A 20180-nucleotide genomic window follows, 5' to 3' on the forward strand; every position below is an offset into this window, starting at 1 on the left:
ACTTGCTGATCACAACAAGCGCTCTTTTAATAACTGTTCGCAATATTTCAGCAACCTACAACACTATCTTCATCAAAGAAACCTTGTCTCTCCTCTCTTTTACGAATTCTGTTTCTCCAAGTAAGATCACTGAACGACTTGCGGTTAACGTTATTGCCACAACGACGAGTCGCTATGACTTTCACTCCCGCAGTGGGGCACTGCGGTTATGAAATTAAAGGCCCCTCCTGTTTTTGGAACCGCAGGAGCTTTCTAGTTTGCTGTTAGGTAGATTTTTGGTTCCTCTTTCCTGTCATGCTCTCTTTTTCTTCATGAATTCTTTTTTTTCATGAATTCTTTTTTTTTTCTGCCTTCTTGCTCATTCACCTGTATTTTTTCCAAAAATCTCTTCTCTTGCCGCTTGTCTCGCGATTCATGTATAGTTTAATCTGTTAGTGTTCTGATGTAAGTCCAGCAGTAGATAGGTTAAGCCTATTTTAACATACTGGAAACTGGTAATCTTCCAGTAGGTATTAATTTAGTTTTACTAAAGCCTGCTGGGACACAAGTAATGGGTTAGTGCATTTGTAAACAGGAATCGCTTGACAAGTGGCCCCCTTCATCCCCCCTTCCTCGTCCTGATATGGCTCTGCGTAGTCGGCTGGACGTTAAGCAACAAATAAACAAACAAACAAACAAATATGACTTTCACGTTGCCTGACTAAATTGAGAACTGTCTTTCAATGGCTTGAAAACATATTTCAAACACTTTCATCCACACTTCTACCATTTATCATATTAACTAACACATTTTCTCAATGTTTATGAATCTTTACTGGTAGACAGCATCGGTACCGTCCAAAATGGCCGACCGAAACAGAAACCGAAAGTTCGATTACCTCCCTTGCGAGCGTCTATCGATCTCCTTCTATACTTCGATTTTAAAGGCTGGGGCCAGCGATAGCATGACAGAGGGAACTCTGCATGCCATGGCAGTCCCGAACCTTCAATCATTTATTTTATCTAATGCTAACTTTTTCAAACATGGCTCTCCCGCCACAATACTTCTAACTAGAAGCAACCTGTCATGCAGCATAGAGTACTAAGTTTTTCATTTCTGTCTCCAGATCTGCCCTTTATGCAACCTGTCGTGCAGTATACAGAGTACCATATTGTTAATTTCTGTCTACAGATCTGCCCTATACGCAACCTGTCATGCAGTATACAGAGTACCATATTGTTCATTTCTGTCTCCAGATCTGCCCTATACGCAACCTGTCTGACGGTCAGCGTTGCCGTGTGACCTTTGCCTGGCTGGCCTGGCAATGCCCTCACATGCTGCTTCTTGACGAACCCACCAATCATTTGGACATCGAGACGATCGACTCTCTGGCTGAGGCTATCAATGACTTTGACGGAGGAATGATCCTGGTTTCTCACGACTTCAGGCTCATCTCTCAGGTGAGTTTGTGTGAAAACTGGCCTGTGTTTGTTTCCTAAATCAGCATCGCTTTTATAGGCAAGATAATTGTGTGTGTGTGTAAATGGTATAAGTTGTGGTGGAATTATGTTTAATTTTGTAAATTTGTTGTCTAAGTCCATAGGACTATTTTACTTGTATGTAATTTCCAGTTCAAAGTTGTTAGGCAAGACGGGCCAAGCAAGCCAAACATTGTGCATGTGACTTGACGTTAAATCTCTTACTGCTTTGTATTTGTGGCGTGAACTAAAGTTGTGTCTCGGTCAGGTTATAATAAAGGCCTTGCTATTCGTGTTGTTTTTCCCTTGAAGATGACAGGGTGTCTGTAGTTCCTTCTCTGAATGTAAATCAGTTTATGTTAGTTACACTTGTCCCCCCAAAAAACAAACAAAAAAACAAACCTATTTTAAGAGCCCTCTCTTTCAAGACCTTATTTTCTCAGCTTTGTGATGGTCAAGGAGGTACCACTGTACATAGGAAAAACAGGTGATGGTGTCCTTCCACAACTTCAGTGCCAAAACAACTTATTATCTTCGACAGGTTACGGACGAAATCTGGGTGTGCGAGAAGCAGACCATCTCCAAGTGGGAGGGGGACATCTTCTCCTACAAAGACAAACTGACCAAGGAGACCAAGAGGGACAGATCCAAGGCGCTCAAACAACTATGATCGTCTAGTCCTAGGTGCCACGTTCCACTTTGACTGTACAGCATCCAACCTCAACCACTCCTTTCTCCACATTGTGGATTTTGTCCTCAAAAAAAAAAAAAACCTAAGAAAGATTGCCTTGACTGTCATAAAAAAAAAATAAAAAAAAAAAGTGAAGAAAAAATGTCTTGGCATTGGCAAGGGCGGGTGGGGGGGGCTATAGATACATGTATTTGTTTTGTGGACAGTGAAATGTTTTGGATTGAAGGAAAACTTTTGTGCATCATGTGAAACTTCAAAAATAGCGATGTAGTTGATATGAGGGAGTCGGTGTGAATTTATGCGAGTGATATTGCAATTTATGTGTACATATGCACGTAATCTATTAAAGAGGTGGAAAGGAATGAGTGCTTGTGTTCTATGATTTGGAAGAGATGTATTGAATGCGATTGGAACATATGCTGCGGAATTGTTCAATGGTTTGTTATTTCCGAACACTCCAAACATACATGATGCTGTGCCAGAACCTGCCTCTGTAAATGGGACACTTGAGACAAATAAAACTTCACATAATGTTGCTGTTTGAAAGAGTATGTTATTCTGTATGTGTTGCAGATTTCAGAAAGATAGGTGAAAGCATCATTAATAAAAAATGAACAAAGACAGGCAACTGGTTGGTGTTCCATTGAGAAAATTACGACGATTACCATCGATATGAAAAATGTACCCAACTTGCTTTGACAAAATTAAAGATTAAAACAGGTTAAAGATAATGGTTTGGTAAATAACGTTCAAAGCCAGTTTGTAGCTTCCATTTACATGTTAACCAGAGCCCCCTGTAGAGTAGCGGACAAACTTCCCTTTTAATAGAAAAAATTGTGTGATCATGGTGTGATGATCGTAATACATTGGTTTCACGTGCTCGGGAAGCGGTAGTGACGTAGGTCACTCCAAGGGGAGGTAACCCCCACGGCAAGCGTCCCTAGCTACGCTTCCACTTTTTTGTTTGTGGGGTTGCTTCCCTTTGACTGTTAGACAGGTAGCGATTTTCAGGACCTTAGCATCTCTAGCAAGAATATGTAATTTAATATCCCTTTACCAGTACAGACACGCGATTGGTGGCTAGTTGATAAAAAACAGGTAACTCAAGGTAGTGATTTTTTCTTTTTATTTGTGTACAGAATTCACTTCACACAGCACAACTGTATGTATTATCTCCGAGGTACTTTTTTTTCTTGAAAAACCAATTGTTCGTTCTGAGACTTCAGGATGGGCAAAGAAAATGTTGATTAAACTGAAGTGGTTTTCCTCTGACCATGTTCCGGCACAGCATCACATACAGACACAAAGCCATCAACCCAGAAAAACAGTACAAAAAGAAAACTGAACATTTTTTTATTCTCATCAGTCAAACATGACATACTTTTAAGTCATCAAAACACACAGGCCAGACTTCTGTGTGAATCTTCACTGTGAACTGGCAGACAATACAGATGGTAAAAACGAAGAATCAGGAAATAAAAAAAATACATGTGTGAATACCACTTTGGACACAAACCAAAGCTGCAGGAATTATGACATGCTTCTACACTCGCTGCTTAATGAGTAACTAAAGACATGAGAAAAAATGAGGCTTGCACAAACAGTATCATCAATAATCAAACTTCAAAATGGAACTATGATGTAAACGAATGTTTAAAAAATCATTAAATGACGGAACGAATGTCTTTGTTTTCTTGACTGCCGATATGTCCATCCTTTCAATGCTGCACTAGCACAATGCAGATGTAATGCACTCTTGTAGACATGTGTCGCCAGCTGTTGGACAAGGAAACAAGTCCCCCCCTCCCCTCTGTTTGTCCATGGCGTAGTAGGCACAGAACCAAGGCTGTGATTGGGTGCTCCGCGGGCAATCAGGGCTCATCAGTCTGCATCATCATACGTTCGTTTCGTCTGGTTGCGGTGAGGCTATCTACATGGCAGGAATCTCACTGAAGGTCTGGTAATTCTGTTGACAAGAAAATGGAATATATCAAAATTTCGGAAAAGTGGCGACGAGGCTTTCTACATAGCTGTAATCTCTCTGAAGATCTGGTAATTCTGTCATCGATAAAATTCAAGATATCAGAATTTCTTAGGTTCTCTTTGCTTTGTAAATAAAAATTGTTTCACTAAACGTGCATGTCGGAAGCCAATAATTGACAACATAGGATTTGACAAAACTGTTCACCACTAAATTGGAAGTGAATAGACTTGCTGAAGGAATTTACACCTTATATATCACCCTTTAAGAACTGTGCAAGGTAAGGTCTCATCTACAGCTTTCAGAAAGACATGTACACTGTCAAAGACAATGAAAAAGATTGACCTATGACAGCAAAATGATGCAGAGATGCAACGTACAACATCAAGACAGCAATCCTGAAAGCTTTTTTTGAAAGCATGTCAAGCAGCTTTACTCAGTTTCACACATTTATAAATGGAAAAGTACACTCACCTTCATCGTCACTATCTTCTTGTTCCTGATGAAAAGAAAAAAAAAGAAAGAAAAAAGTTAGATTTTCACAAACATACATGTATTACAGTGGAACACCCCCCCTTTTAAGACTCCCTCCCTTTTAAGACCGTGCTTTCTTTCTTTCTTTATTTGGTGTTTAACGTCGTTTTTAACCACGAAGGTTATATCGCGACGAGGGAAAGGGGGGAGATGGGATAGGGGAAAGGGGGGAGATGGGATAGAGCCACTTGTTAAGTGTTTCTTGTTAACAAAAGCACTAATCAAACAAGAAGGGCAAAGCCCATACGACCAGACCTGTTTACCCCCATTAGTGTTTTGGAGTAATGCTCAGCCCCAAAAATAGTAATCCTGGCACAAAAATAGTAATCATCCAGCATTCGTCACCAATTACAACGCCGCGGCACATGACAACTGTGTCTGCGAAACGCAATCAGCGAAACGCAATCATGCACATATATCCATCATTCACAAACAAAACACATCAGTCAGTTTTTGTAGTCATCATAATTTCAAAGAAGATCACATCAAAAGCACATGCATCACTGATTCTTTTTCTTTTGCTCGTAGTAGGCCTTTTTCAGTGTGTCAAGCGCTTCTCTACTGTACTTGCGCTTGCCGAATGAGTGAGGGCGAGACTTCACCACTAGAATAAGGCTCTCCAGCGTCTCATCAGACAGACATGATCTCTGGTCAGTCCTGTGCTTTTTCACCCCATTTTGCCATTGAAAAAAACAATGCCAAACATGTGAATTGATAAAAAATAAAGAATAAAATTTTTTATTATTTTTTATTTATGAAAATCGTAGTCTTGACACGGATAGCGGAATGGCGTATTTTTTGCAGAAAATCGTAATAAATTACGCCAAAATCGTAAGGGTAAACAGGTCTGTACGACTCACATGCTTGACCTTGACCGTCAGGGTCAAGGTCAAATAACTAAACCTAGCAATGACATCATACACTAAGAACTGCTTTACACATTTTTCCTACCAAAATACATGTGCAACACAAAGCTGTTAATTCAAGACATAGGAAGTACAATGGTGCTTATTGGCTCTTTCTACCATGAGATATGGTCACTTTTAGTGGTTCACTACCTTATTTTGGTCACATTTCATAAGGGTCAAAGTGACCTTGACCTTGATCATATGTGACCAAATGTGTCTCATGATGAAAGCATAACATGTGCCCCACATAATTTTTAAGTTTGAAACAGTTATCTTCCATAGTTCAGGGTCAAGGTCACTTCAAAATATGTATACAATCCAACTTTGAAGAGCTCCTGTGACCTTGACCTTGAAGCAAGGTAAACCAAACTGGTATCAAAAGATGGGGCTTACTTTGCCCTATATATCATATATAGGTGAGGTATTCAATCTCAAAAACTTCAGAGAAAATGGGAAAAATGTGAAAAATAGCTGTTTTTTAGGCAACATTTATGGCCCCTGCGACCTTGACCTTGAAGCAAGGTCAAGATGCTATGTATGTTTTTGGGGGGCTTGTCATCATACACCATCTTGCCAAATTTGGTACTGATAGACTGAATAGTGTCCAAGAAATATCCAACGTTAAAGTTTTCCGGACGTCCGGACGGACGGACGACTCGGGTGAGTACATAGACTCACTTTTGCTTCGCATGCGAGTCAAAAATTGCTCCAGGGGCTTGCAACGTAGTACAATATATGACCTTACTGGGAGAATGCAAGTTTCCAGTACAAAGGACTAAACATTTCTTACATACTGCTTGACTAAAATCTTTACAAACATTGACTATATTCTATACAAGAACCACTCAACAAGGGTAAAAGGAGAAACAGAATCCGTTAGTCGCCTCCTACGACATGCGGGGGGCAGAGAAATAAGGATGTGGAAAAGAAAACTTTTGGTAAGTGAAATAAAGGTGATGGATCCAGTCAGGTAGAAATAAGACAACAAGAAAAGAATTGGAAAACTGCAGGGAATAGTAGAGAGAGTTTTCTTGGAAGGAAATATAGGTGAAAGGACTGGTAAGGCAGAAATAAGACAAAAGAAGAGAAGTAAAGGGGTGGGGTAGCTCTGTGGAAACACTCCCGCCGCGTGAAGGCGACCCCATGGGAGCAGACCGTGCTTTCAAAGATATTCTATTTATAACCTCTGTATATTTACCCCCAACAGTGTAAATAAATACACAAATACCTACATAATAAAACTGCGCAAAGAAAACAAAACTCCATACATGGGTGCAGATGTGATCTGACTCCCTCCTTACTAAAACCTGATTTTGTTAGATATGTGGCACTCTTAAAAAAAGAAGGGGGGAGTCTACTGTATCATTAATGATTATGCAACAAATAATTGAGTGTAAATGTGAGGCAATCCATAGAGATTCAATACAAGTCACACACCAGGAACTGTGCGTCTTGAAATCTTATCCCTCATAAATCATGCATTTCACAAGTGAAGGCAATTCATCTAACCAATCTTTGCGATAAATCTGTCTCAACGTGTTTCCGAAACACCCCACGCTAGTGATTGCTCCCTTCATTGTTTGTCTGCCGTTTTGCTAAAAAAGATAACTCTTCCACAACCCATACAAACCCGACGGAGTTATTTGCAAAAATAGTCTATTTGAATGTGTACAACAAAGGAAATGAATGTGTACAACAAAGGAAGATCCCCCCGCGGGTTAGGGGGAAGAATTTACCTGATCCCAGCATGTCGTAAGAGGCGACTAACGGATTCTGTTTCTCTTTTTACCCTTTTTAAGTGCTTCTTGTATAGAATATAGTCAATTTTTGTAAAGATTTTAGTCAAGCAGTATGTAAGAAATGTTAAGTCCTTTGTACTGGAAACTTGCATTCTCTCAGTAAGGTAATACATTGTACCTTGTTGCAAGCCCCTGGAACAAATTTTTGATTAGTGCTTTTGTGAACAAGAAACAATTGACAAGTGGCTCTATCCCATCTCCCCCCTTTCCCCGTCGCGATATAACCTCCGTGGTTGAAAACGACGTTAAACACCAAATAAAGAAAGTAAAGAAAGAAACAAAGGAAGATAACTTACTTCTGCTGGCCCACCAAGGTCTGCACCGTTAAAACCGCCCATTCCACCCATTGAGTTCATCATCTGAAAGTTGAAATACATTTGATAGACATTTAAAAATAAATAAATATGGCTATGACAAGTCATTACCATTTGTGTGTGAGTGTGTGTGGGGTTGGGGGGGGGGGGGGGGGGAGGTTGTCAGGAAAGGTTGGAAAGAACAGACCGCTGTGATAGCTTCTTCTTCTTCAGCGTTCGACGATGGGCTGTGATAGCTAATTATGATTAAGTTAATCACATTCCCAAGGTCATCAATTCCAATTTTAACTGTTTATAATCAAACTGCATTTATGCATTTAGCTGTAAACTTCTCTCCCCTCCTGTTTTCAATGTGTTTTTTTCTTCTTCACCACCAGTATAAAACTGTACCTGTCAACACATAATCTGAAGCACTAAAGATAAAGATTATTCCACTTGTGAAAGAGCACTGGCAACCAAATCAAGACGCACATTTTTTTCCTGGGTATTATACGGTATATTTGTTTTCCTGTTGTTACTGTAAAGATATTGGGAAAAAATTACCTCGTCTAAATTGAAGTCTTCTTTCTCTTCTACTTCTTCTTCAGAGTCGTCCTCATCTCTCCACCGACTGAAGTCTGTCTTGAGGAAATGGAGCTGAAAAGAGAAATTGTTACTGTGAAAATGAGACTTGTCGAACCAGTCATCTATGTCTTGTACCACACAATGATTCAAACTGAAAAAAGCCAGCATCAGTGTCAAAAAAGAGTGTAGAAAAAACAAGTCGCGTAAAGCGAAATTACTACATTTAGTCAAGCTGTGGAACTCACAGAATGAAACTGAACGTAGTCCGCCGCTAGTGCAAAAGGCAGTGAAAGTGACGAGCCTGTTTGGCGCGGTAGCGGTTGCGCTGTGCTTCATAGCACGCTTTACTGTACCTCTCTTCGTTTTAACTTTCTGAGCGTGTTTTTAATCCAAACATATCATATCTATATGTTTTTGGAATCAGGAACCGACAAGGAATAAGATGAAATAGTTTTTAAAACGATTTCGGAAATTTAATTTTGATAATAATTTTTATATTTTTAATTTTCAGAGCTTGTTTTTAATCCAAATATAACATATGTATATGTTTTTTGGAATCAGAAAATGATGAAGAATAAGATGAACGTAAATTCGGATCGTTTTACAAATTTTTTTTTTTTTTACAATTTTCAGATTTTTAATGACCAAAGTCATCAATTAATTTTTAAGCCACCAAACTGAAATGCAATACCGAAGTCCGGCCTTCGTCGAAGATTGCGTTACAAAAATTTCAATCAATTTGATTGAAAAATGAGGGTGTGACAGTGCCGCCTCAACTTTTACAAAACGCTGGATATGATGTCATCAAAGACATTTATCGAAAAAATGAAAAAAAACGTCCGGGGATATCATTCCCAGGAACTCTCATGTCAAATTTCATAAAGATCGGTCCACTAGTTTAGTCTGAATCGCTCTACACACACACACAGACACACACACCACGACCCTCGTCTCGATTCCCCCTCTATGTTAAAACATTTAGTCAAAGCTTGACTAAATGTAAAAATCATGCTTCAACTAATATGATTTAAGCCCATACCTTTTTCTGTTCTTTTGTGAGACGTGGCCAGTATGAAGCGGTTCCATCTTTCTTCATTATCGTGAAGAAAAGTTGCCTGTCTGTTTTCTTGCACGTGGACTTCTGAAAAATAAAATGGTAAGGTCTGGTTACTGACAGGCCACTTTTCTTGTCATCATTCTCATTTTGTCATTTTCATTCATAACAAGCTGGGGAATAAAAAAACTCATGCTCCCCATGTAACAAATCGAGGTTGTGAATGGGTTTGAGCTTTCAGGTGAAACGTGGATTGTCAAAGTAAAAGCCAATCAGGCTGATTGTTTGATGTGTGGAACCATTGCAGCTTTGGATTTGTGTTTCCAAGGACAACGATTGTAACCATTCACTCTCAAAGACCCGATCAATGTTGAAAATTACCGCGGCGACTCTTGGTCTTTTTGTAACTTTTCTCTGTAATCGCAAAATCCACAACGAAAAGTCATAAAAAATGTAAATGAACAGAAATATGCTCAAAACTTACTAAACTTGTAAAAGTGATCGCAGCTCTGTACATTTTCAGACAGGTGGAAAAGCGACAAACAAGTTGTGTTTGACGTCACAGACAAGTATGACGCGTTCTCTTGAGCTAGTGTGACGCGGTTTGCGGCCCGGAATTGGATTCTAAAAATGTGTCTCCCAGTGGCAGACCTGTTTACCCCCATAAGTGTTTTGGAGTAATGCTCAGCCCCAAAAATAGTAATCCTGGCACAAAAATAGTAATCATCCAGCATTCGTCGCCAATTACAACGCACATGACAAGTGTGTCTGCGAAACGCAGTCATGCACATATATCCATCATTCACAAACAAAACATATCAGTCAGTTTTTGTAGTCATCATAATTTCAAAGAAGATCACATCAAAAGCACATGCATCACTGATTCTTTTTCTTTTGCTCGTAGTAGGCCTTTTTCAGTGTGTTAAGCGCTTCTCTACTGTACTTGCGCTTGCCGAATGAGTGAGGGCGAGACTTCACCACTAGAATAAGGCTCTCCAGCGTCTCATCAGACAGACATGATCTCTGGTCAGTCCTGTGCTTTTTCACCCCATTTTGCCATTGAACAAAACAATGCCAAACATGTGAATTGATTAAAAAAAAAATGTAAATTTTTATTTTTATTTTTTTATTTATTTTTTATTTATGAAAATCGTAGTCTTGACACGGATAGCGGAATGGCGTATTTTTTGCAGAAAATCGTAATAAATTACGCCAAAATCGTAAGGGTAAACAGGTCTGCAGTGGGTTATTGTGCGTTTTGTTGCAATACCTTCTTCTTCTTCTGCGTTCGTGGGCTGAAACTCCCACGTACACTCGTGTTTTTTGCACGAGTGGAATTTTACGTGTATGACCGTTTTTTACCCTGCCATACGCCGTTTTTGGAGGAGTTGCAATACCAAAATGATGACAAAAATGATTTTTGGTGGCTTGCTGTGTTGTTGGTCCTCGGGGACCATATCGCCTTTTGTCACATATTTATCAACTGCGGCCTTCCCCTTGGACCAACAAGAAAGTGGGTCTGTCAACATGCCACCAAACATCTTATATTGTTCACAATCACAATGTTAAGAGTGTTAGATATGACCTTGGGTGCAATATAGAGTAAACTATAACATTTACATCATTTCAAATATAACATCTAGTCTATACCTTTCTCCTACTAAACATAAAGGTGAACCATACAAAAATGACTCTTCATTTGTCATTTACAATTAATATAATTATTATAATAATCTACATTTCAGGCATGCTTTTTGATAATACTATGCAGGAATTCCACCAATACTACAAATATTGTCAGCTGCTAAAAAAGTAAAAAGTAAAAAATAAAATGGGAATCAGCAACTGAACTGCTAAATACCATCACCAAAACATAACCTGTCATGTGCATGAGAGATAACCCTTTAAAGACACATAAAGTGCACGTAATGTTATCACAAGATTTATGATTATGACTGGAATAAACTTATTTGATTATTACACGTATACTCTTCAGGCACAGACACAACCCATTCATAATAAGACTATTGGAAATAACTGTCACTGCTACATGACGGTTCGGCAGAGTTATATGCCGCTTGAAGCTCGGACAAATATTTCAACTTCGTGTACAGGAACCACGTGATGTTTGTCTGAGTAAAGCAAGGGCAAAGGTATTCACTCTTTCACAAGCCTTACAAACCCACAGAGTTATTTCCGGAATTCATCTACTGGGTAAACTTAAAGACATGGATGAATATTACTTGCCTCTGGGTCGATTTCCCCGTACAACTCTAACGTGATCTCATGGTCCAAGTTTTCTGTACCTCCTTTACCCCTGAAAAAAAGAAATCAAAGAAAACATTATAATCATGATATAACAAAACAAATTTGTTAAAAAGCATCATTAAGCATCATGTACAATGGATTTCACTGCAATTAAAAAGAACTGTCGTCACAAACATGAAATGGGATAGATGTGAAACTTCTTTTTTGAAAATGAAATACCTTGTCAATTGATATCTAGTGCTATGGTAAAAAAAGAAAAGATATAACTTAAAACTGTCAGTTCTGTGGAAGTCCTGGACAAAGAAGTCGAGCAAGCTTCTGCTCCGTATTTGATAACTATACAGCATAATATTAAACAGAATGAAAATAGTGCAGTATAAACATTTCTCAGTCTCACAGTGATACTGATCAGCTGCCATACTTACTTGAAGAAGAAAGTCTTCTCTTTCAACTCATAGGTTGGGTTTTGGCAGTTTTCTAGGATCACAGTGAGCCATACTCTGTCTCGTCTCTGGGCCCACTCTAGGTGAGGGTGAAGAGCACTGCAACAATCAAAGAAATCATACAAATTCTGACGCTTCTTGTACTTAATCTTAACGGATAAATAACAGGTCAGGGCTCACTTTCATTTTAAATGGATGAATTTTTTTATTTTGAGGCGACATTTGCCATAATCATCAGACTATGTGTAAATTTAAAAACAAATCGGTCATCTATTCTTCATGCGGTAAAAGACAGTAGCGTGCAACTTCAGTCTTGCAGAAGACACAGCAAAAACACAGGCTAGGAGTAGGAATGATAGGAAGCATTTACTGATTTAGTATTAGTAAAACTCATTCATTCATGATTCACTCACATGCCGACTCATTCTGTACTCAGAAATCTTATTTCAAATTTAAAAACACTAAGACTGAGCATTTTTCTATTTGGACTTTCAATGATTAATCTCATGGGGATGCAGCACGCTGGCTAAAAAGCAATCGAGTTGGAACAAGCACATTAACAGTAACACTAATGGGGCCGTCACACAATGCGATTTTCCTACGATTTGCAGTCAGACGGCCGACTGACTCGTAGAAAAGAGCTACGACAGAGCTGCGACTTTGTCGCAAGAGATTCCCTCGTAGCTTGGGGAGATAGAATTTGTTCTTTTCCCCGCGAGACTGTCGTAGGGCAGAGCCAATCGGAATGCACCGTTGCGGCCTTCACGCCGTGACTTGAAAAAATGGCGGACATCAGCAGATAGCGTCTCTTTGAGTTTGATTCAAAACTTTTCGGAAGAACAGTTTCTTACTCAGATATAAAGGAGACATTTAAGGCGTCGAACGCTGAAGAAGAAGAAAGGCGTGTACAGCGGTCGGGAACCATGATCATCAGATGCAACTGTTTGGGAACTTACGTTCTCGCAAAGGCACAATGCTGAAAGGTATTTTTTGTAGAAAGGGTGGAGCGATGTTGGAACATTAGCAGAACCAGCTTCTCCAAAATAGCGTCTGCTCTCGCGCAGTGCATTTGCCGTGTTGCGTGGAGTTATCGTTCGTCAATCGTTCATAGTGTGACGGCTCAATGGCCTATGAATTGATCGGCGATCGGCTCCCAATCGGATCGCAAGAACAAATCTCATGATTGAATCAGGTGTGTGACGCCAACTTAAGTCTAACAGTTGTGCAACAGTTGCTAATCTACTTTGATCCGCAGTTTTTTTAAATCCATTTTGATTTATGTTTTCTGACACACGCACAAGACATAGGCATGTTAAACCAGGTTCATGTGCTGCACGCATGCATGGTATGAGTAATGACCACAAAACTTTCAAGAGCGAACTCTTCATTCCAAAAGTTGCACCGAACTTAAGCTAGTTTTTCCCTGGAAATAATCATGGATTTTGAGACCAAAGCTTGAATCACAATGCACAGCTCTGGTAGGAAGGAGGCTTTAAAATGTTCTATTCCCCGTCTTTCGTTTATGGACTTACTAATAGTAATACAGACTAAAAGTAATAATACTAATAACATTTTTATACACCTACCAGTGTCCCATACAGGCTAAATTCTGCTTACATTTTGAACTCTGATTACATCAACACTTAAGATAAATTGGTTACCGGGTATTCCACTAAAAATCAATGTGTGTAAAGCAACATAAAACCTAAACGACCCAATTTTCGGTTTCAATCATAAGCGCAGTAGAGAACATTCCCGAAAGTGGGACGTTCAATTCCTGACCGTCATGCCTGCCCGGTTTATAGAGTTCTTCCAAGTTCCCTGTTTCACTAAAGCGCACAATGGAACTCATAAGTTAGACCATAAATTCTTCAACCAACGTATTTGCAAAACGACGTATAAAGAAGGCCGCAATCTACTCAAAGAAAACCGTAAAATAACTTACCTAGCGTCGCCAGATCCGCTTTTTGTAGAGGCCGCCATCTTGTTTCAGCACGCTTGTAATTTCGACACACAAAAGACGACAAAATATCTAAAATAAAATATTCTAAGAAGCTAATTTTGTAATTTTCTGATAGTAAAGTAAATTTGTGACCGTACATATATTGTTCCATTAGAAAAAAATGACAGAAGTTTGAGGAAGTCTACTCATTTTGTGAGAGTAATGGAAAAGAAACGAAATAATACGTACCTAATACTCTAGACTCTTGAACATTGCGATACAAAAATAATAAGAAATATCACCAATAAAATGTAAAAGTTTATTGTATCATTTTCATAGAGTATTTGTCTTTATAAGTATTTTATTTTCTGCCCAAGAACCGGCAGTTAGTAATCAAAAAACCCGAATTTGGACCAATTACGAATAGGTACATATAGGGATTTTCTGCTGCTGACGGAGTAGAGAACGTATAAACCAATTCATGTCCAATATAGGCAAGTAAGACCTGACGGACAATAAGCCCCTTAAATTTCTTCTTTAGTCAAGTTTTGACTAAATATTTTTTATAACGTTAATATGCTATACATCACCAGGGGACTAGAGAGATCAACTTTTATGCGTGTGTGTGTGTGTGTGTGTGTGTGAGAGAGAGAACTCAGAACGGTTTATTGTACTAAGGCCACAGACCCCATATACAAACCAAGGGGAATGGGAGAGGAACAAAAACAGAGAAAACACAACCATGAAATAAATACGTGAAAAACATTACTGCTACTTGAACTCCGAAACATTAAACATCATCGTATTCATTTACAATATACCTATGAAAACAATTGTCTTCGTCTGATTGCATAATATATAATTTTTGCAAGGGATCTACACTGTATGGAGTCTCTACATCTTAATGAGAGAGAGAGAGAGAGGGGGGGGGGGGGATAAGATAAATTTTTAATTTTCGAAGGTAATGGTGTAAGCATACAGTAGTGCTTCTTTACATCCAGCCCTCACCCAATATGACGGACTACTCCACCATATATATATATACATGTTCATAGAAACACAGGTAATGCCACACAAACAACACCACAAAGACAATGTAGAGAGGAAGAAAGAGAGAGCGAGTGGATGATCGACCCAGCTCTAAACTAAAAACTTTGTTAAACTGAAAAGTGACAAATCACCCCCACACGCACACCAACTGGCACACGCACAACACAATCAACATAAAAAGCAGTAAGAAAATATGTTGCACTAAGGCCCTTGTCATGGCTAAAAACTGACAAACCAGGTGCTACCACAACGACACCACCGATGAGGCCTTAACCCCCCCCCCCCCCCCCCCCCATCCATACCCAGACAAGGGTTATAAAATGGCAGGATGGTTATGCCTAAATTTCACACATTGCAGTAATTTGAATTTGTCAAAAGAGCTTGTCATTTTAGGGTATTTAGACAACTTTCATACGGATGCTGTTTTTGATTTGTTTATTCTCCTTGCCAAACAAAGTATATTTGGAGCCAAATTAAATAAGACAGTCCCAACACTAAATGTTTTTGTGAAAATTGTTAAACAAAGGTTTTTGATCGAAAAGTATAATGCTAGTGTAAATAATTATTATGGTAAATTTGCAAAAGATTGGTGTTTATATAGACACTTTTTTCATTGATGCCATAGGATAATTGTATTGATTGATTTCGTATGTGAGTTGTTCTTTGCTACTGGTCACAAGTGGGGGTCAGCTCACACGGACGCATTGTTCAATACAGTCTAGGGGAGAAACTGGTCACAAAGCACCCAGTACATGCCAGAGAGATAGGAGAATCGGCACAATCAAAGAAAATACCAAAATCATTCAATAGATATGGAAATATTAAGATTTACTGTGAAAATGCCAGCAAAAATGGCGTCCAAAAACGGGAACGCACACTTGGTGCGTCTTTGAAGACTTACCTCCCGTTCTGTGTTGTTGATAATAGTCGTGTTTGTGCTGTTGTTGTTGAAATAGTATCTAATAAAACTGATGCAGTTCTTGAAATGTTGCAAATTATTGTTGTCTTTGTGAAATGCGAGAGTGTTCTGAGGCGTAATCTGCATACGGCTGATGTCCCACATAGGGTACCCCACTTCGATCAGCGTATCACTCCAAATGAGCTTCATAGCAGAAAAGCAGATACACTACCAACACACTGCATAACAGATCTACAAGTCTGAGCCAGAATCATTGAAATTTACTTTCTGTATAAAATATTGCAATCAAATTTGTTCACGATGTCCCACAAATAACGCAGGTTACCCTCGCCTTCGATTCAAAGTAACTCCAATCTGACTTAATTACAATCGAAACGCAGATGACGAACTGATTCACCACAAATTTGTGGTATTTTACACACAAATTTCAACTGTGTTGTTTCGCGATAAACAGCCATAAACAAACAAATGTGGCGCCGTCACGTCGCCTTGGAAGGAATAACGCAGGTGACCAAGGCTTGTTTCCGATACCTGTCTGATTAAAATCATCGTTTTTTCACGAATGACGGCTCTTTGGCAGATCTGGTGAGTTGGAAACTTTCTATGAATGTTTCATTTAATGTCAAATGCGTACATTCTTGTCGATATTGTTACCTTTGGGCTCATAAATTAAGTCAATCGTCGTGTTGTCCGAAAGTGACTTTTGTCAGCATAGAACTTACTGTGCTTTGATCATTGACTGAGAAGAATCTTCCGATGACACTAGTTCATTTCACTACGCGACTGCAGATCTGCAAGGAAACTTATGGCAGGGGAAATAAGCTTAACTGAAGACGAATAAGCGGAGTAACTGTTCTTCAACGGATTGCTCTCACTGATCTAAATATTTAGATCTTGTCGTCTGCTAGTCTGCTAGTAAGTTGTCTTCGGTCGTGTGAAAGTCACATCTATTTCGACTGTGTGCATCGATCCGTGTAGTGAAATGTTGATCTTTGATGATTTGGCAACATAACTTCGCTAAATGTGCTTCGAGTGTATCTCCCCGCCGCATTTGAAAACGTCTTTTAACAAGACCATGTTTCGACAGCCCAGACGGGGAGGATCCTCGATAGCTCACAGGGTATATAATGTTTTCCGCCGTTTTTTGAAGAATCCTTTCAAATTTGCTATTCCAAAAGTACCTTATGACACGACTCGAGTGGCAAAGAACATTCTCTGCAATTCCTGTCTCAGTCCGTGCAGCCGTTTCGGGTCATATCGTCATCATACAAACATACACACAGACACACAAGAACCAGCTTTAAAAGTTAGATTATGTAGGAACCATGTGAACCAGTGATTTTTTCTTATGTACAACAGATACTACAGTATTTCTGCTTTATGAAAAGCAATATTTCAAAAACAAAACTAGAGATTTGAATTTTGACCACTTTTCCCCCTTTCTGTCACCAGTACTGAAGAACAACTCATGAACATTTTTGAATGTGATACCCCCTGACCCATTTATTCATAACAGGTTATACAGTACTTTTATGCCGATAATTAAACCCCATGTATACTTGGAGGCTAAAGTGTGACCACGTCCCCACCTACCCCCCCTCCCCTCCCCCGACCTCAGTTACCCCCCCCTCCCCTCCCCCAACCTGTTTCCCCCACCCCCACCCCCCCACCCCTTCCATGTCCCCTGTCTTTTCAACAACCCACCCTACTGTCTATGTCTGTGTCTTGTCTAGGTATGTGTGTGTGTATGCGCTAAGACAGCCATACCTTATGTTGATAAACTCTGTGTATGCTGTATGTTATGTTGTGTTTATGTGTATATAAAAGAAATAAAATTTAAAAAATAATAAAACATAAATAAAAAATAAATGGCAGGCCACCACTTTTAAATAAAACAAACCTTCTTATTTAATAAATACACCTTTTAAAAACCAACCCTTTTACCCTAAAAGTACTTTTAGATACATGTCAGTATATATATATGTACTCGGTGCCTCACCGAGCTTTTGAGTTATTCCTGGCACAGACACCCATGCCACCTGCGCCATTGGCTGACGGCCGGGGCGTAGGCGGAGTGCCTGGCTTGCCAGTAAATGTAGATATACATATTTGTGTGTATGAATGTTCGTTGTGTCACTGTGGCATAGCCTTTTAAAATGTAAATATAACAAGATGTGTGTACTGTATAAACTGGTTCTTATTTTCTCTCTGTATAAAGCTGGATCATCTTTTTTAACCTTTGGTCTAATATAGGTCTATGGTTTTATAAAGTGGATCTGAAATTTTTATCTCTTTAAAACATATTCTTTTTTCGAAATGAACGTTTTCTTTTAAACAAAAAACAAACCCTACCCCAAAAACGCTTTTGAAGACAATATACACAGAAACGAAGAAACGAACCGAAATCTTTTAATAAACTTTTATCACCACTCTTACCCGCTCCGACATCCTCCCTCCCTCGCTCCTTCCCTCCCTCGCTCCTTCCCTCCCTTCTGCTCCCCCCCCCCCCCCTAACACATTACCTATTTTCATGTCCCGAATAGATATTAGTATCTGTGAGGACGTAAAGGACCCCCATAGTATAGTACCCCCCGCGGGGGAAGAATTTACCCGATGCTCCCCAGCATGTCGTAAGAGGCGACTAACGGATTCTGTTTCTCTTTTTACCCTTGTTAAGTGTTTCTTGTATAGAATATAGTCAATATTTGTAAAGATTTTAGTCAAGCAGTATGTAAGAAATGTTAAGTCCTTTGTACTGGAAACTTGCATTCTCCCAGTAAGGTAATACATTGTACTACGTTGCAAGCCCCTGGAGCAAATTTTTGATTAGTGCTTTTGTGAACAAGAAACAATTGACAAGTGGCTCTATCCCATCTCCCCCCTTTCCCCGTCGCTATATAACCTTCGTGGTTGAAAACGATGTTAAACACCAAATAAAGAAAGAAAGCCATAGTATAGTATATTAGTATGTTGCACTAAGAAAAACAAAAAACAAAAACACAAGATAAGGTACTGCACAGGTTCTTGGGTGGCAGAAGACAACCTGTTATTAATAAATCACTAAGTTTAATGTAGAGTGCAATTAGTATTTCATACCATCTTGGGGTTTTCATTCTGACACTAAAATTCAACGAAATATATTACTTGTTTACTACAATCTCCTGCCATCAAGAAAATATTTCTGAATTGGCAATGGAAGCGTGAAATAAAAGTGACAGTTGGCAGTTGACAATGTCCGTTCATTTAAGAAAGAGTAACTGGGCAGTAGAGAACTATGGTAAACATGTACCCTCACACACAGAGTTTCCTCCTACTTTCGGTTTCTCGTTTGGTTCGATTCTCACACAGCACGAAATAGAGCACAGAAAAGAAGACTAAGCTTAGCCACAAAGCTTCCTGTTTTCATCAACGATCAAGTGGTGTGCTTCAGTAACGCGTGGACTCGCTGTGTATCTTCTATCGTCTGTGTTTCCTTGGAATGAACGACGATGCCAAGCTTTGCGGATTGTTTTTGGGTGAGCACATGAAAAAATTAGTTGCACCTGATGTGATTTTCTCTCATCGGGTACATGTAGGCCTACCCCACACAGTGCTGCAAATGTGCTGGAATCAGTAGATGTCGAAACAATGTTTCGTAAAGTAGAGAATGACGATTCACACTACATTTTTCCCACTAGAGCTAAAGGCAGCGGCAGTTGTTTTGTTTACAAAGTTAATGACTACAAAAAACGGGTGGAAGTACTCGGACATACAGATGAAAATCAAGTTGGCTCCTCTGTCAGTGTCTGTATGTTGTGCGTAAAAGTTCAGCATTTTGTACCTTTTCCTCTTTAAAAATGTATTTATATTTTGTAACCATATTAATTAAATTACATTTTACCTGTACACGTTTTGTGACGATCCACACGCTTGCACATTGTCTTATGTTAACTAATTAGTGTTGTGTTATAAATTTACAACTTCTAATTCTACCAAATTCAAAAGACCTCCACTATATAGAATTCCACACTTTCTGAGTCTTCTTCTTACATATTTTCTGGTCATTGAACTGAAGATTTTACTTATTTCATGGACATTATGAATTTCGTAGTTTGTATAATATTATTATTAATATAATTTAACCTTCACCGTGTTTTATGGTTAAAAGAGGGGAAGTCTTGAATTGTTGTTCCTGTCTGTGTGTAAGTAGGTATCACTGCACGATAGATCTCCAAAGTTTCGTGAACAAAAAAACAAAAAAAAAAGAAAGTTAATA

At 39.1% G+C, this 20180-nt stretch overlaps 2 protein-coding genes across 6 annotated transcripts in view; one reads left to right on the plus strand and one right to left on the minus strand.

The window, feature by feature from the left end:
• Positions 1-2511, plus strand: part of LOC138981848 (ATP-binding cassette sub-family F member 2-like) — a 31696-nt gene extending 29185 nt beyond the window's left edge. For 3 of the 4 annotated variants that reach the window (XM_070354953.1, XM_070354955.1, XM_070354954.1), the window contains exons 14-15: positions 1237-1440; positions 2000-2511. In XM_070354953.1, the coding sequence (XP_070211054.1) occupies positions 1237-1440; positions 2000-2128 (333 nt within the window). In that variant the 3' untranslated portion in view covers positions 2129-2511. Of the gene's footprint in view, positions 1-1171; positions 1441-1999 lie in introns of those variants that run through there. The other variant, XM_070354956.1, reaches the window with a different exon arrangement.
• A 975-nt stretch (positions 2512-3486) lies between these two features.
• On the minus strand, positions 3487-14119 carry LOC138981851 (prostaglandin E synthase 3-like). 2 transcript variants are annotated; one of them, XM_070354959.1, is made up of 8 exons: positions 13960-14118; positions 11997-12113; positions 11551-11620; positions 9289-9390; positions 8229-8321; positions 7668-7730; positions 4605-4629; positions 3487-4115 (listed from the first exon to the last, which is right to left on the minus strand). In XM_070354959.1, exons 1-8 carry the CDS (start codon positions 13995-13997, stop codon positions 4096-4098), a joined length of 528 nt encoding a protein of 175 aa, XP_070211060.1. In that variant the 5' UTR covers positions 13998-14118; the 3' UTR covers positions 3487-4095. The 2 variants fall into 2 exon arrangements, with proteins under 2 accessions (XP_070211060.1, XP_070211059.1); XM_070354958.1 differs by lacking the exon at positions 3487-4115 and adding an exon at positions 4126-4207 and having other exon boundaries at positions 13960-14119.
• Positions 14120-20180: the final 6061 nt, after the last annotated feature.

This window comes from Littorina saxatilis, linkage group LG12 (assembly GCF_037325665.1).
Source record: "Littorina saxatilis isolate snail1 linkage group LG12, US_GU_Lsax_2.0, whole genome shotgun sequence".
NCBI lineage: Eukaryota > Metazoa > Mollusca > Gastropoda > Littorinimorpha > Littorinidae > Littorina > Littorina saxatilis.